Genomic DNA, 18,269 nt, shown 5'->3' on the forward strand with positions numbered 1-18,269 from the left:
ACCGCTTCCCCCTAGAACTTGTCTCCTGCTGGCAGGGCACAAAGGAGAAGCTAAGAGAGAATGAGTAGAGTTTGAGGCAAAAAAAAAAAAAAAAGTTGGGGACAGCCAAGGAGTCAAAATAGGAGGGGCCAACATTTCAGAGAAAACAAATGACAGAGAAGTAAACCAACCAATGCTGGTTTTCCTCTCATTTACTGACTAGGCTGCACAGAGTAACAAGTTAAAAAGTGACTATAAAAATGGCTAAAAAGAATATCTGAATTTGCAGGCACGTCGTGGTGTCAAAGCATTCCTGGCTTTCAATCAGGATTTCTGGGGAACTGTATGCAAGAGTAAGGGAACCAGAGCCAGCCTGAGCCTCAGCAAGACTGCAGACCAGCCCCATGGCAGCTCAGACATCCAGAGAGGCAAGGAAAAATCACTCAAAGCCTCTACAAATTTTTATACACAGTCAAAATTGCCAGGCATACCAAGAAATGAAACCAAGCAATAAAACAGACAATAGAAATGAAACCAGAGATGGCCCAGATATTGCAGCATAGATTGCATGATTAATGTGTCCAAGAAAATAGATTGCAAGATGGAGAATCTCACCAGGGACATGACATGTATTAGAAAGAATCAAATTTTAGAATTGAAATATGCAGTAACTGAAATCAAGAACTCAATAGATGACTTGTTGGATCACAGAACACAGATGAGAAGTGAGTTCACATGATGAAAGACAGGTCTGAATGTTTTCGACTGGTCAAGCATGGAGCACAAAAGGAAAGAAAGAACAGCACAGCATAAGGGACAAATGGGACCTGGGAGAAATGTGTGACCTTCCCGTGTCTGGAGTCCTAGAACATGAAGAGAAAGAGAATGGTGCTGAAGCAGTATTTTAAGAAACAATAGCTATCTTTTTTCAAACACTGATGAAGGGTATCAAACTACAGATGCAAAAACTTCCATGAAACTTAAGCAGGATAAATGCAAAGAAAACCAAAGCAAGGGTGGCACCATGGTATTTAAGCTGTCACTTCTTTTGAACTTTCCTGAGCTTAGATGCTGCCAAAAAGTTCCACAAAGCAATAGATCTTCCTCCAGTAATGATCAACCTTTTTGGAATGAAATTGATCATGACTTGATTGCCTGACTTCAACCACAAGTGGAACGGATCAGAGAGGAAGTTGAGAGGCCTCAGGTTTTCTCTTATGATCCCCTTGGCAGCATGTCATTCTACCAGTTTTACATTTTTAGGTTATGTATCATATAATGCAGCATATATTCTGGCAATGTTTAACCTGCCCCCATGAGCTACACCGCCATTCCATTAATTTCTGGGTAACATGCAATCACAATGCAGTCATGTTATGCTGACTCGCTACATCTCTTGGATTTCCTCAGGTGCATAGTACCAGTACTCTTAAAAATAAAGAAAAAGGAGCCAACCTTAGAAGGCTACATACTGTATGATTTGAACTATATAACATTCTGGAAAAAGGAAAACTACAGAAACAGTAAAAATATCAGTGGTTGCCAAAGGTTGGGTTAAGAAGGGACGAATAGGAAGAGCACAGAGAATTTTTAGGGCATTGAAACTACTCTGTGTGACACTATCACAGTGGACACATTACACATTTGTCCAAACCCATAGTATAGGCTTTGGGAGGTAACGTGTTAAGGAAGGTTCCCGGACTGTAACAAATGTACCACAGCAATGCAAGGTGTTAATAAGGAGAGAGTGTGTGCGGGGGTGAATTGGGGAGGATATGGGAACTCTGTACCTTTTGCCCAGTTTTTCTGTAAACCTAAAACTGCTCAAAAAATAACATCTATTGATTTATTTTTTAAAAAAGAAAAAAGAAAAGCAATCCTAACACTAGACTCACACTGAGCCCTTTTCATCTCAAGTTCCAAGTTAGAGCTGTGGCCCTACAGGTATACAGAGTAACTGTATTTCCCCACTGGCTGGGAAACAAAGCCTGAGCTTCATTGCCAAGCAGGTGCACTTAGAAACTTGCTCTGGGATCTCAGTGAGCTTCCGCTCACTGAACACAAATTAATGAAAATGACAATACTCCTCCACTGTCATCTCCTGAAGATTCAAGAAGGTGAGGTCAATAGCATAGAATAAGTATCAGTGCATGAGTTTCCGTCCTTGCTTTCCTAAAAGGCTGGTTAAGTGGATATTCTCAGAAATAAACTCATAGGCTTCCCTGCATGCAGCTTCCCTGGTCTGGAAATAAATCACACAGTTTCTATGAGGAACTGTACACATTTAGGTTCATTGCAATGCCAAAGACAGAGGATGCTGTGAGAGCTTTATGTAAATAAATATTCTCCTGGTCCCACGTGAACCATTTCTAACCTCCTCAATAACTAGAAAAACCGCAAACAGCTCCAGGATAAATAAGACAAACTTAATCTATTAAACAATAGAATGAAATGCTACTTCATTTTCATTTAGCAGGAGGAACATAGGAAGCTGCATCTTCAATATTAATAACATCACTAAAAAGCAGAAAGTACGGGAGAGGGAGGGAGGGAGGGAGAGGAGGAGGAATAAGAAGAACGGTCATTGCTTTCCCTGTTTCATTTACTGTTAAATGGCTATTTGGAAAAAAGCCATCGTTTTATCAGGCTTTACCTTTATGATCAAACCCCCAATAAAAACGTACATCCTTAAATCCTGTTCACATCTCTAACCTGTGCTTTTTCTCATAATATATTCTTTAATCTGATTGGTTTACTCTCTCTCATGTTTTTTTTTATTGGTAACTCAATCCCCAATACCCATTTACATAGTCAGTTCTCTATTTTTATTAAATAAATTGCTTTTATTTTTGTAAGGTGCACATTTCACTTTTAAGCACTTTACCTTCTTTTAAACTGTGCCCCTTGAAATGCAAATCAAAACTATAATGAGATATCACTTATCTCCAGTGAGAATGGCTTTTATCAAAAAGTCCCAAAACAGTAAGTGTTGGTGTGAATGCAGAGAGATAGGAACACTCATACATTGCTGGCGGGACTGCAAACTAGTACAACCTCTATGGAAAGTAATATGGAGATACCTCGAAGAGCTAAAAGTAGAATTACCATTTGATCCAGCAATCCCATTACTGGGCATCTACTCAAAGGAAAAAAAGACATTCTATAAAAAAGACATCTGTACTGGAATGTTTATAGCAGCACAATTCGCAATTGCAAAGATGTGGAAACAACCCAAGTGCCCATCAATATATGAGTGGATCAATAAAATGTGGTATATGTATACCATGGAGTTCTACTCAGCCACAAAAAACAGTGGTGATCTAGCACCTCTTGTATTATCCTGGATAGAGCTGGAGCCCATTCTAGTAAGTGAAGCATCACAAGGATGGAAAAACAAGCACCATCAAAGGTACTCACCATCAAATTGGTATTAACTGATCAACACTTATATGCACATATAGTAGTAACATTCATCAGGTGTCAGGCAGGTGGGAGTGGGGAGGAGGGGATGGGTATATTCACACCTAATGGGTGTGGTGAGCACCCTGTGGTGGATGGACAGGCTTGAAGCTCTGACTTGGGTGGGGCAAAGGCAATATATGTAACCTAAACGTCTGTACCCCCATAAAATGCTGAAATAAAAAATAAAAATAAATAAACAAATAAACTATGCCCCTTGACTTCATAGATAGAGTGGGCGTGTGTGATGTGCTCAGGGTGTGAGGAGAAGCCCTTTGTCATTCTGACTTCCCAGCAGCAACATGTTTTGAGTGCAAAGGTGAGAAACACTCATCCTCCCAGCCTGGAGGCCCCTGCCCCAGGAGGCCAGCCAGATCCCCTTCCTCGGGGCTGTTCAGCAAGGACTCTAACTTCTCTCTGGCATCCAGTTTGTTTATGGATCTGCTTCCTCCAAGCAGGACTGCATTCCTGTCTTCTTATGCCCTGCACAGTGACTGGCCTTAGTTGTGTGGCAAACGTTTATGAATGAACAGAGAGAGAGAGAGAGCAATTCACCTAAGGAGAACACAGGAATTCAATATTTAAATGTGCGGGTGAGTGTATTTCTTAAACAAACCCTTGACTACTCTGTGTGCTTTGCTGAGCTCAGGTAGGTTAGTAGCATATTATCTCTTCCTAATAAACTGAGACATGGGAATGGTCTAGACAACTTTAGCTCTGCTGAGAACTGACTATAACCATGTCACCATTTCCAGAGTAAAGCGCTTGCTCTTGTTCAGCTGGTGCGCTGTGGCCTAGACAGCTGCTTCACAGTCACAAAGTAACAGGCAACCATATCTATTGATCCCCCTCTCACCGTAGTAGAGATACACCCTAGAAAGGAAAAAATTGACCAAACGAAGTTTCAAGATACTTAGGGCAATTTTGCTTTTAATGAGGAGGCTAACTGAACAATCTCTATGTTAAATATCTACCATAGGTAACCTGCCATATCTGTCTCAGGATGTACAGGACACCGAAGCTCAGGTAATTTCCTTCAGCGATAGAGAGCTTACAATGCCTCAGACCGTTTTTTGAGGGAAGAAAGGGGGTCCCACTAGAGATCTTACTGGATTTGAACTAATCTCCTGAACTCTGACCTGCATGTACCTCAGATGGAAGAGGGTTGTCACACTTCCCAAATGCAAGGATCTGTTTTGGACAAACCCAAGAGGCCCAACTCTTCACCGCGGCTTCTGGGCCTCTGTCCTGACAGGTCCAGGATGCCCCCTGGAGGATCCCCTCTGGGCACTCCTTAGCATGTCAGTGCCCCGTCCCCCAGCTGTGTAACACACCCTGCTGCCCTGTCTTTTACTGAGGGCCTTCACGGTGTGTCCCACCTGGCCAACTCCTGCCTATGGGTCAAGTTCAGATAGAGATGACCTCAGTGGAGCAGTCTATTCCAGCCCTGTCAACTGTCCCAGGGTCAGCACCTACCTTTAGCAGAGTCCTTATCACCCTGCGGGTGACTGTCACTTACTTAGCCTCCTCCTCTGCAGCTTGCAATTTCCAAACAGCAATTCCCATCAATTTCAATAACAAAGCTTAATACTGAGCACAAAGTAAATCTCAAAGTCACAGGAGTTCAAGAAAATCCCTAGATAATGCAAATGCAAGAACCTGCTCCTAAAATAATTTTGTAACCATATATCCATGGAGGCACTTGTACTTTTAGGGTTAGACATAAATTTGTGTTAGACATAAAGGTGCTGTATAAAGTGTTGCGGAACAAATTTAAAAAAATAAAATTCCAGAACAAGAAACATGACCCTCTCTTTATGCACTCAATTGAATAATGACATATTAAGAAAAGGTAATACTACATTCAAAATTTGATTTTAATACACAACCATCTGCAGCCCATAGGTTATACGAAGTAATTCTCCTTTATTTATTCATTTCACTTCTTTGCTCTAGTTTAGGGATGACATGGAGATTTTTTTTTATGTGAATCACCCATAAATATAACTTTACCCCTACATGGAACCCTTATATCACCAGAGAAAAGAACACTTTTTAAATCTGGCAATGAAAAGAAATGATTTTGCTACTAATTTTGGAGGGGTTATTTCCATCCACAGAACATTGCAATGAAAAGAATGCATTTAAGTCAGCATTTTGGCAATTCCCCACCCTCAGCCTCACATGTCTCCCAAATTCAGGAGCAAATGTGAAGCAGTGAGCACAGGCAGGGCCTGGTGTGCGGGAGTTTCTGACATCACTCAGGGCTGCAAAGGCAAGACCTGCTTCAGGGTCTTATGTACACCTGGAAGGCAGGTGCACCATGGCCTGCAGCCCAGGCCAAGAGCTCTCACCCTACCATATTCCAGCACCTCAATACTTGCTTCATAGCCCAGAACGTTTTCACAGGGAAAAGCTTCTTTTGCATTAAATAGTTCTTGATCTCATTTTGCTTATAAGTCTGTGGACATACCCAACTCAGGGAAAACACATATATCTGATCCTGTACTTTCTCTTGCAAAAAAGAAAAGAAAAGAAGTTTATTTACCCTCAAAGTCCAAACCGAAGACAAAAGTATAACCTGTGTTACCTCAAATCACCAGAAACACCAGAGAAACATCAGAAGGCAGCTCTCTTGGATCTTGAAAGAAAGAACTAAAAGTCCAAAAGCTGCTCAGGTCACCACCTCTATTTCTTGAATTTTTTTTTATTTTTTATTTTTTTAACCATTTTCAATACCTAAACTACCAATAAATGCTACAGATTTTAAAAATTCAATTGTGAGTTTTAAACCTGCATGATAAATTTCAAACAGAAGTGCACAATGAGAAGGTGAGCAAGAATGGGTACAACAGCCATCAGATCAGAAAATAAAATAGCTTCTTACCATGTTTATTGATGACACAGGCCCAATGCTGTTAACATAAATGTCAACGTCAATTACGGTCGGTTTTACTGTGGAGAAAAACACATTTATGTTAATACTTTGTGCCAGAGAGAGACAGCAGAGTGCACTATTCAACATCCTGATGACACATGCACTAACATCTCAAGGATATGCTGGAAACACATAGGGGCGGGTTTTTCCTAGAGAATTATCTTGTAGTTACAATCTGAATCCTGCTGGCCTTACTTTTTCAAATTCTCAAAGGATTAGAGATTCTTGCTTGTATTTATTAAGGTCTAGGAAAATGGAACGATTATTCACTGCAAGTTGCCAGTGACAAATGAGTATAAAGATATTCTGTAACATCAGTTAAGCTGATTTTATGGCAAGAATAGGAGATAAATCTAAGACATTGCATAAGTGATTTAATGTCCAAGTTTTACTGGAAATCTAAACAGAAGAGATGAGCAACGTCAGTGATGTACCAAGTTATTTATCTACCACATAGCTGTGTAACTACCATTCCAAAGCAAAGCAACCCAGAGCAAAGTTCTAGTGAGTTTATATACCAAAAAATAAAATAAGAAACATAGTTTATTGTAGGAGTATCAGTTAAAGACACATATGAACACATATATCACAGAGTTAAAATCCTATAACTCAAAAATAATAAAATTTTAGTAAGTCAAAGAATCACTGTTTCAATTATGAGGGTATAAAATTTATATAATCAGAGGTCATGATATCTAACATTGTGCATCAGAGGTTACATTGGCTCATTGGCTTTAAAGAAAACCAGTTTCTCTTTCCAGTTTCCAATGGAACTGAACGAGACGGGTACTCAGACCGCCAAGTCAGCAGACCTCTGAGTCAGGGGCGATGTCTTCTGAATGGATGGATGTGCCCTTCACTCAGCACTCACTGAGCGACAAAGGAGAGAACAGAGCCAATTTCAGAATATTTCTACCCAGGGAAGAATATGAACTAGACTCCTGAACCGTTCCACATGAAACAAATTGTTTCCATGGAAACATAAGTGTTTGTATAGGCAATTATTTCAATGCGCCTCCTTCAGATTTGCTAAATAACGGACATTCACAAACGGACCTCTGCACTCCACTTCGGAACTATGAGTGGCACCTCTGAGCTCTCAGTCTCTTGTAAGATTGCATATTCAGTGGTCTGTCCCCTGGGCAATGATTTCCAGACCTCCATGAAATGAAAATAATGATTATGAATTTGAGCCAACTCCTCTAACATCTGTCAGCACAATCAAATCATGTGAGCTCCAAAGAGCTGTTGGCATTTTGGAAAATGTCCCAACACAACTCTATGCAGTATGTATATAACGCCTAAATTTCATAAAAGGAATATTCTTCATTTTAAATGTAGCTTTGCTAACTACTGTGAAAATTAAGTAGCGTCTTTCTTCAACTGAATTGGATTCAGCAAGTGTTGTGTCTCCAAATACTATATAACCTTTGATTATGCCACACAAAAGGCTATGTTGAGTCAGTCAGTTGAGAACCTACTTTTTGCAAGAGACTTTTTTGGTTGTTTCACAGTAGTTATTAGACTTTAGGCTTCCAAAGCTTTTTATCTCATTAAATTAAAAGGACCTACAGACATAAAGCTTTATTAATACACCATAGTGCAATGAAGGGTTTATAAGAAAGGAGTTTGGAATAACGACACACAAACACACACACACACACACACACACACACACACACACAAAAGCTGGGGAAATGAACTGTTTTCAGCTGATGCTCTTTTAAGTAGAGTCATGCTAACATAAATGAAGCATTTAGGAAAGTGGCTTTGACAGGGGCACTCAGGAAAGAGACTGGTCATAGGAGGCTCAGGGTTTATAATTCAAGACTCAAGATTAAGCCCTGACAAATGATCTTCATCAAGAATGTCAAGACCATTCGATGGGGAATAGGACAGTCTTTTCCACAAATGGTGCAGGGAAAACTAGATATCCACATGCAAAAGAATGAAGCTGGACCCTTACCTTCCATCATAAACAAAAACTAACTCAAAATGGATTAAAGATCTAGATATAAGATGTAAGACTACAAAACTATCAGAAGAAAACATAGAGGGAAAACTTCATGACATTGGATTTGGCAATGATTTCTTGAACATAACACCAAAAGCACAGGCACCAAAAGAAAAAGAGATAAATTTGACTACATCAAAATTAAAAACTTCTGTGCATAAAGGGCACAACAGAGTGAAAAGGCAGCTCATAGAATGGGAGAAAATATTTGCAAATCATATATGTAATAAGTGGTTAATATCCAGAATGTGAAAAGTACACCTACAACTCAACAACAAGAAAAACAACCTGATTTAAATGGGCAAAGACCTTAAATAGACATTTCCCCCAAGAAGATATGCAAATGGACAATAAGACATGAAAAAATGCTCAACAGCATTAGTCATTAGGGAAATGCAAATCAAAATCATGGGATACCACCTCATACCCATCTGGATGGCTAGTATTAAACCAAGCAAGTGAACCAAAACAACAACAACAACAACAACAAACAAAATAACAAGTGTTGGCCAGGATGTAGAGAAATTAGAACGCTTGTGCCCTGTTGGTAGGAAGGAAAATGATACAGCCACGGTGGAAAACAGTATGGTAGTTCCTCAAAAAATTAAAAATAGAATTACTGTATGACCCAGCAATTCCACTTCTGGGTATATACCCAAAATAATTAAAGTCCGGGACTCAAACAGATATTTATACACCCATGTTCATATCAGTATTATTCATAATAGCCAAAAGATGGAAACAACTCAAGTGTCCATCAACAGATCAATGGATAAACAAAATCTGATATTCATACAATGAAATACTATTTTTCCTTAAAAGGGAAGGAAATTCTGACACATATTACAACATGGATGAACCTTGAGTACATTATGCTAAATGAAATAAGGCAGTCACAATAAGGCAAATACTATACGATTTCACTTATATTAGGTACCTAGAGTAGGCAAATTCATAGAGACAGAAAGTAGAATGGAGGTTGCCAAGGGCTGGGGGAGGGGGAAATAGGGTGTTAGTAGTGTTTAATGGGTATAGAGTTTCAGCTTTGCAAGGTGAAAGAGTTCTGGTGATGGATGGTGGTGATGGTAGCAAAACAATATGAATGCTCTTACTGCCACTGAACCATACACTTAAAAATGGTTCAGATGGCCATGCCCTGTAATCATGCCTATAAACCCAGCATTTTGTGGAGGTCAAGGTGGGAGGATTGCTTAAGGTCAGGAGTATGAGACCAGCCTGTGCAACATAGTGAGACCCTGTCTCTACAAAATATTTTTAAAATCAGCAGGATGTGGTGATATAGGCCTGTAGTCCCAGCTACTTGGGATGCTGAAGCAGGAGGGAGCCCAGGAGTTTCTTGAGGCTGCAGTAAGCTATGATGACATCACTGCACTTTCAGCCTGGGCAACAGAGCAACACACTGTCTCAAGAAAAAAAAAAAGGTTCAGATGGTAAATTTTATGTGATGTGTATTTTACCACAATAAAAAGAAGATTAAGCCCTGGGTAGCCGGGAGAAAGCTAAGGACTTACGCAGAGGTAGAAAAGCCAGGGGTGGGGGGTCCTTAGTGAACGAGTGCAGATTCCATTGCGAGAGCGTAAAACAGAGCTGATGGAACTGGGGTCCACACACTTCATTTGAAATGGATTCACATTGCAGTTCTTTGTTTTAATTCTATCTTACCTATCTGGATGTTATTATTTCCTAAAAATTCAGAATTAGTATGTCGGAGAAGCATGATAAAGGCATCCAAGGCACAGCATGAGTGAACACTGCGAAGATGCACTGGGCAAGCCTTGATAGGCACCAACCGCCTGTGCTCCCTTCATAGACCTGTGTGGCCCCAAGGGGAGTATGGGGACTACAGTTTATCTTTGCCTCTGTTGCAAAACCAAAGCAGATACACGCTTGGTTATTTTCCTCCACCCTCCCGTGGTCCTCCCCATCCTAGAACAAGCAGCTGAGGAGAGCCTGGTGGACTATGTGAGCTCTGTCAGTGAGGAGCTGAGGAAGCAGCCCCGGCAGGAAAGGCCCTGTCAGTGGCCTTGATAGGGGGAGAATGCAGGGTCAGGGCGGGTCTGTCTGAAGATGCACCAAGAGGCACACGTTGACCCTGGCTCTCCAGAATGCCATTTAGACACTGGAGCTGAAGAGGTTCTTCATCTTTTTCATTGTGTGCACTCAAGGAATTCTGTCATGGTAAAAAGGGAATAAAGCATATTTTAATTGTAGAAAGTTTCCGACATCAGTGAGGTGGGCACTGATCTTATTTAATAAGTCAAGTAAGTCGTGCCCTTTTAAAATGGGTCAGCGCTGGCCCTCACTCGTAACAAGGTTCTGGGCAGCCTGAATGACCTGATTCCAGATCACTTCCTACCTTTTCCAAAGTAAAATGGGAAGTTATACCAAGCCAGCTTCTCAAAACCTCAGAAGTTTCTCTCTAAAATCATGGGCTTACACTGGAATGGTTTACTTTAGAAAAATTGGGGATGGAATACAAGAGTCCGTAGAAAACAGACATATTGAGGAACTGTGTTCAGCTCAGTATGGATTCATGGGCCGCAGGCATTCCTCTGGGGAAGGCAGAAGAGCAGGAATCCGTTTCCTAAGGAACCAGGATACAGGTTCACGCGGAACACCCAGCGTGTATACATGGCGGGCCTCAAGGGCTACGAGAATCATTACAGGAGTCATTGAGCTTTTCTTGAGTTGAGTCTTTCGATTAATACCTCTTATGAAAGATAGTTCTCACACAAATTTCTAATAAGCCTCGGGGGACTTTTAGGAAAATTCATTTTGCATGTAGTAACAGAAAAGGAAAGATGTATTGTCTTTCTCTGGATCTCCGTATTATGAGGTCACTTTCTGTTGTTAGGTCAGGAGCACCCCTTATGAGAAGAGCTTGTCTCTGCAAGGCAGGGTGAGTGTGATTCACCTTCACCCATTCCCGCAGTGTCCAGCACACTGAATGTTGCAAAACTACAGCTTCTAAAACTTGTAGTTGTAAAGTTATCATAATTACTTGGACTTTACATGTTAAATGTTCACATGAGCTTGCCAATTGCAACACGAAGAACAATATTTTTCTTCTTTTTTAACTGTATCTTTTATTGATACATAATAGATGTACATGTTTTCAGAGTACATGTGATAATTGAATATGTCCATATAATTAGTAAAGATCGAATCAGTGTAATTAGGATATCCGTCACCTGGAATATTTGTCTTTTCTTTGTGCCAGAAACATTTGAATTATTCTCTTCTAGCTATTTTGAAATATAAAATAGATTATAATAAACTATAGTCACCTTAATGATCTATCAAACAGTAGGTCTTATTTCTCAAAAAGAATAATTCTGAAGCATCCTCCAGAACATGATGACAACCACGGGCTGACACAGGTAGTCAAGTGGGCAAAGAACTGACAAAAGAACCAAGACAAGGATACTCCTGAATATAATCATCTGTTACAGCGGAAACTACATTGCCTCCCGGGAGAGGAAAAAGCTGAGAGTGGCTGTGGGAGAGGCAATAAAACCACCTATATTCATCCACAAACAAGCAAGAAATAGGCAACGTCAGAAACACAGATTAGAACAGATGGGCTATGGGGTCACTAGGTGTTCACAGTGACAGAACTGTGGGGCAGGTAGAGCCCAGGTGTCCACAGCCATCCGTGGAAAGAAACCCTGATATGCTGCCCCAGGCCGGCAGCAGTAGGGATGAGGATGGAGACGCCAAGGAATTCCTATCAGCCAAGCCGAGTGAGGCAGCACAGCCAAGGAGCGTGCTGCCGGTCGCGAAGAGTGGCTCAGTGTCTCCCCAGCTCTTTAATCCTGAAAATGTTCTTCACGTCTCTGTGCCTCAGTCCCTCTACATGTCAGAGGGGCTGATAACAGAACCTAAAGCCTGATGGAGGTTGCAGGGTGGACTGTTGTGCAGTAAGCAGTAGGTGTTCAATAAATTTTCTGTTAGGGTCCCTGGAATTAGATGTAGAAAATAATTCCAAAATATTGCATTTGCTGCCTTTCAAATATTTCTGTTTTTAAAAGTCACCCTAGTCACTTACATTTCTATTTTATTCATAAAAAGATTAAATATGATAGAAATATTTAAACATCAGCATATGAATTTTAAAAAGATGAATAAATAACATCAACTCTCATTCCCTTGAGGCATAAAGAGCTCTTCCAAACAGCTGGGAGCCTCCCTTCCAATCTTCCCTGCCTCTGGGGACATGGGTGGGGAATGGGGGCTCATCTGTGGTCAGCCCCTCCAGCGTGCGGCTTCCACCCTTTATCCAAACTAAGGGTTCCACTGGGAAATACGATGCATTAGGTAGAGCGGCCCCCCCAGCCCACCACCAACTCTCCCCTCAGTACGCCTTCCCTCCCTTTGCTCATGCCCACAGACAAAGCGATCACAGCATTTACTAAACGGCACTGTAATAAGCATTTGGGGTTTAATCAGTATGTAATACCACCCTCGTTCCCATTTTATGGAGCGTTAAATATGAGTAAGGAGGTGACTTACCCAGGATTCTGCAGCCTCACCAGAGCAGAGAATCCAGGGTTCCACCCTCAGCCTCCTGGAATTTTCTGCTTGTTAGTGAGGTTTAAAAAGATTCTGGGGAACAAAGACTTCAGTGGGAATTTATTAGTATAATTTTATTGCTATTATCATCATCATAATTATAATTATCATCACAAATAATCTTTCTAGGCTCTTTTTAAAATGCAAATACTATGTCTCTGAGGCTTATATTAAATCTATCCATAACATCTCAGTTAAGATGTGTTTTCAAATTCTTCTAACTTGAAGAATACTAGGTTTATGGAGAGTAGGTGGAGGAATTTGGGTACAAAGTACATAGGATAAAAGCAAACTTGGTCAATATTACAGTTTTGCCAACCCACTGAATCCATGCAGAAGTGTTTTACGTAGTTTAGTGTTGGAGCCCTGAGATGATGACGTCACTATGACAGGTACCATTCCAAATCTGTTAAGGTCCTATTTAGCCAAGTAACTTGGCTCCCAACTCCACTAATCCCAGAACTATGGGTGTCAACTCTAAAGCCCTCACTCCTTTCCTAGTCATCCTTTAAATATTATATGTTCTCTCAAGGAGGCCAGTGAGGTTACAAAGATCAAGATGAAGTTTTCATCATCTCACTGTGGGCCAGATATGACAAGTAACATCAAAGGAGGTGAAAAGTGACATTCTACATTTCTGTATATTCATATAAGTATTTACTACTAAAGAAGCTTGATAATTCATATTCTCAAAAGAATAAAAACATTGGTGTTAAAGTTCAGAACCATAAATCCTTCAGAGCTCTGATGAGTAGGGGCTCAAAAGCTCATATCTAAATTTCCACCTCTTGAAAGAGTTTGATGGTAAGAATACAAGAGAATTGAAGAAGGCATCTGCCAAGTCTTATAACATCACAAATTTGACTCTATAGTTACCATATGACCTTGAGAAGGTAATTTAAATTTGTTGAGGCTCATTTTCTCCATCTGTAAACTGAATGTCTGAAGTAAGTCCTCCCTCCAACCATGAGTTTTATTAGTTATAACAGGAAAGATAAGCTTTTAACAACTCCCTTCATATTAGTACCTTCTCCCTTCTACTATCTGCCTGGGAATATTGACCAGTACAGCTTTCAGTCCACAGTGTATTTGAAAGGCTAACTGCATTATACCTTTCAACAATGAAATTGAGGATGATATGAGAAGTCTTAGTATTTGACAAATCTCAGTGTAGATGAGTGACATGTAACAGAGTGACATCAGCAAGATGGCAAAGTAGGAAACCCCAGCCCCTCTTTCCCGCATGAAGTCACCGACTTAACCACACTGCACAGACCCATTGCCTTTGTGAGAAATCCAAAGTGCAGTTAACAGTTTCCTGGCCAGTGTAAAGCCAACCACTAGAAGCCCAGTTGGAAAATTTATGGCACTCACTTGCCAGAGTGCCTGCCCCAGCACAACATGGTGAGTTCAAGAGAAAATTCCCAACTTCTCTCAGAGGAGGGAAAGAGAAGAGTAGAATATTTTCAACTTTCTGACATTTTTGGGCGCTGCCCAAAGGATTGGTTTCTCCCTTCTCTAAATTAAAGTGCTGACAGGAACAGGGTGGCCGATCGCTGGTCTCTGAGAACAAAGGCAATAATATATATGGCTTGGTCTAGCAGCGGAGTCTGCAGTGCCACAGAAAGACATTAGGGAAAGCACAGTACCTCAGCTTCCTACACTAAAGAAGCTGCAGTACCAGAGACAAACATCAGGGAGCGCTCCTGAGTAGAAACTAACATCTTTTCAATTACATCAAATGTACAAGTCCAGAGAGGATGTATCCCCAGAAAAGGCTTCAGAATCTCTGGCCAGGCTGATTGGTCAAAGTTTTTTCCATACAAAATCAGACCATAAAGACAGAGAGGTAAGTCATTTTTCAAATGCTAAAGTCCCAAAACAGATAACAAGGCATACAAAAAACAGAAAAACACGGCCCAATCAAAGAATCAAATTAAATCTCCAAAATTGACCCTTAAGAAATGGGGATATATAAAACTTCTAGAAAAAAATAGTGGAAAGTTTCATGATATTGCATGTGGAAATGATGTTTTTGATATGACAGCAAAATCCTAGGAAGCAAAAGCAAAAAGAGACTACATCAAACTTAAAAAGTTCTGCACATCACAGTAGCCAAGAGGCAGAAGCATCCAAACTGTCAATCAGTCGATCAACAGATGAATGGATAAAGAAAATTGTGTGTGGGTATATGTGTGTGTAAGTGTGTGTGCGTGTGTGTATGGAAATCTTGTCATATGCTACAACATGGATGAACCTTGAGGACATTACGCTAAGTGAAATGCAATAAGCCAGTCACAAAAGAACAAATACTATAAGATTCCACTCACCAGAATTAACTAAAGTAGTCAGAAATCCAGCTATGAAATCCTATGATTCTATTAATATTACAACTGATTAAGCTTAATTAGTACAAAATATTTTATTTTTCACTAAACTATTTCAAATTTCTTTAACACTCCAATCTGCTGTTACAATTTAACAATTTTCCAGTATTACAAATTGTTTGAAGATTTTTGTGAATACTACCTTTTAAGAGCTTCCTTTCTAAGAAAAGTGGTAAGTAAATTTTATCCTTGCTTTCCTTCTCACCACTAGTCATTCAACAAATAATTAGTAGGTGAGCTACACAGAGTTCTAGAGTTTGAGGATAGACCATAATCAAGACATAAAGCCCCTACTTCCACAGAGCCTAAATCATAGTGGGTAAAACAGAGATTAAACAAGTAGCTAATGCATAAACCAGATGTTTTTGACAGTGATGAGTACTATTAAGGGAATAAAACCAGGTACTGAGATATAAAGTGACTATAGTTTAGGGATGACAGCCTACCTTGGACACAGTGATTCATCTCCGCCCCACAGCCATTCTGTGCTATGTAGTTGATACAGCCTTTACTGCAATTGGTTTTGAATAAGCACACAACCCTATAACATCTGTTTACAAAGAGAATGTATGTATCATCTGAGTCCCAGAAAGAAAGGTATTGAGATGAAAAATATTTGAAAGATTGTAGTCAAGAATTTTCCAAAAGTGATAAAAGATATCAAATCACAGATCTAAACAATTCATCAAACCTCAAGAATGATAAATATAAAGAAAACTATACCTGGGCACACTATTAGCAAACTGCTGAAAAGTCAGTAAAGAAAAAAAATCTTAAGAGTGGCCAAAAAGGTATGTTGCATAAAAAAGAAAAGTGATTAAGATCATGGCTGATACCTCATAAGAAAAAATAGAAAGCAATGATGTAAGATTTTTTAAGTACTGAAAGAAAAAAAATTAGCCTGTAATTCTGTACCCAGAAAAATGACTTTCAAAAATCGAGATGAAATAAATGCCTTCAGACAGAAAAAAAAATCTGAGAATTCATCTTCATCAGATCTGCAGTATTACAGATACTCAAAGAAATTCTTCACACAATTAATAAATTATAGCACACGGAAGCCTGGCTCTGCAAGAAGGAATAAAGAGCACCAGAAATGGTGGACTCTACAGTTATCAGCCACTATTTAATTGGATTCACTCAAAATTCGTCATGGCCTTACTATGACAAAACATTACATTAAGGGGAAAATAAAGACAAATTAGATGTACTGTCTTTGAGACTTCCATGATGAAGAAAGTAAGATGCACATGTCTGAGTTGAGAACAAAGTTGAAAGTAGTATGTTCTATTAAAATTACACGCATATTGTAGAGTTTACTGGTGTTTATGGAGAAAGCTCAGTGGATGAAATGAGCTTTTGCAATGAGGCCATAGGTAGCAGCAGGTGACCCAGGCAGGCAGAAGCAACTGCATGGAACTTGGAAATCATCAAATGAATACCAGCATCATCATCAGGTAGCTCCTCTATCTTTAATTTAACTGTCATTTAACATGAATTAAAAAAAGGGAAATATGTTTAGAAGAATATGATTATTATTACAAAAATTATTATAAATGTTCATTGGAAGAATAAGAAGTTCGACTTTTATGTTAAAGGATTTTAACAAGAAAGGCTTTTGAGTCACAAGCGACTTTAATCCAGATTATTCAGGCAACAGTGGAAAGCCATGAGGATGAGAAGGGTAATCACTAGGCCAGCTGGGCCCTATTTTAACAGCTTCTATATATGAGAAATTCAAGAATCCAACAGAACAGCCATGCACCTCAAATTTCCAAAAATAAATTAGAAATGTAGACCTAAGTGGTATAGTGGTCAAGGCCAAAGTAATGAATTTGGGAAATATATATTAACACATAGGAGTAGTGGTTGAAGCGACAAAGGTTGGTGTTACTATCAGATAAAAGATTATATAGAAAGAAGAGAATAGACTGAAAGATAATTTAGTGAAGGGCCAGGAATCTGGGTGAGGAGAGGAGGGATACAAGTTAGGAAGGGGAAAGTGAGAGAGAAGAAGACATTTCATTGAAGCAGAGAGAGAAATGTGTTGCTATAAAGAGTCAAGGTTCTACAGAATGCAGTGAAGAGAAAGAACATTTTTCAAAAGCCTAAGGGAGTTGGAGGATTGAAAAAGTAGACATTGTGATCTGAATTTAAAATAGGAGTAAGGATCTCAGTGTTTAGGCAGCTCTGAGTTATGTCAAGGATCACATTTTGGGATAGCAGAGTGGGGAACAGAATGGAGACCAAGCTCTTTCAAACTGAGAAGGTCCTGTACCTATGACAGCAGGGACTATGGGACATACTTGTGTGGTTAAATAGAGAGGAGCAGAGACAAGAAAAGGAAGGGGAATAAAATGGGTAAAAGTGAATTTCAAGGGAGAGGAGGTCACTGAGAGAGAAGGTGGAAAATGGCATGGAAATAATTCAAGAGCATGAATGTTGCCAAACCTAATTTACTCTAACTCTATTAATATTTTCCAAGATCTAAACTGTTGCCCTGGATCTTCTCTTAAGTGTAGGAATGTCTGGGGCTTTTACCACAGTGAATTAAGCAGGCCAGGCGTGGTGGCTAACTCCTGTAATCCTAGCACTCTGGGAGGCCAAGGATCACTTGAGGTCAGGAGTTCAAAGCCAACCTGAGCAAGAGCAAGACCCTGTCTCTACCAAAACTAGAACAATTAGCCAGGCATGGTGGCATACACCCAGCTACTTAGAGGCTGAGGCAGGAGGATCACTCGAGTCCAGTTGGATGCAGTGAGCTAAGATGACACTACTGCACTCTACCCAGACAACATAGTGAGATTCTGTCTCAAAAAAAAAAAAAAAAAAGAACCAAGAAAAGTTAATATGTTTCTAGAATATTTAATTAGCTGCTTGCTCTGATTGTTGAAGTCAG

The 18,269-nt window shown here is 39.8% G+C and overlaps 1 protein-coding gene across 1 annotated transcript in view; it reads right to left on the reverse strand.

Annotated features, from left to right (window-relative positions):
- Positions 1 to 18,269, reverse strand: part of GABRG3 (gamma-aminobutyric acid (GABA) A receptor, gamma 3) — a 498,853-nt gene that overhangs the window by 427,648 nt on the left and 52,936 nt on the right. The window contains exon 3 of the mRNA XM_012647993.1: positions 6,326 to 6,393. Within this exon, the coding sequence (XP_012503447.1) occupies positions 6,326 to 6,393 (68 nt within the window). The remainder of the gene's footprint in view (positions 1 to 6,325; positions 6,394 to 18,269) is intronic.

The sequence above is a fragment of the Propithecus coquereli genome, unplaced genomic scaffold, assembly GCF_000956105.1.
Source record: "Propithecus coquereli isolate 6110/MARCELLA unplaced genomic scaffold, Pcoq_1.0 Scaffold28, whole genome shotgun sequence".
NCBI classification, from domain to species: domain Eukaryota; kingdom Metazoa; phylum Chordata; class Mammalia; order Primates; family Indriidae; genus Propithecus; species Propithecus coquereli.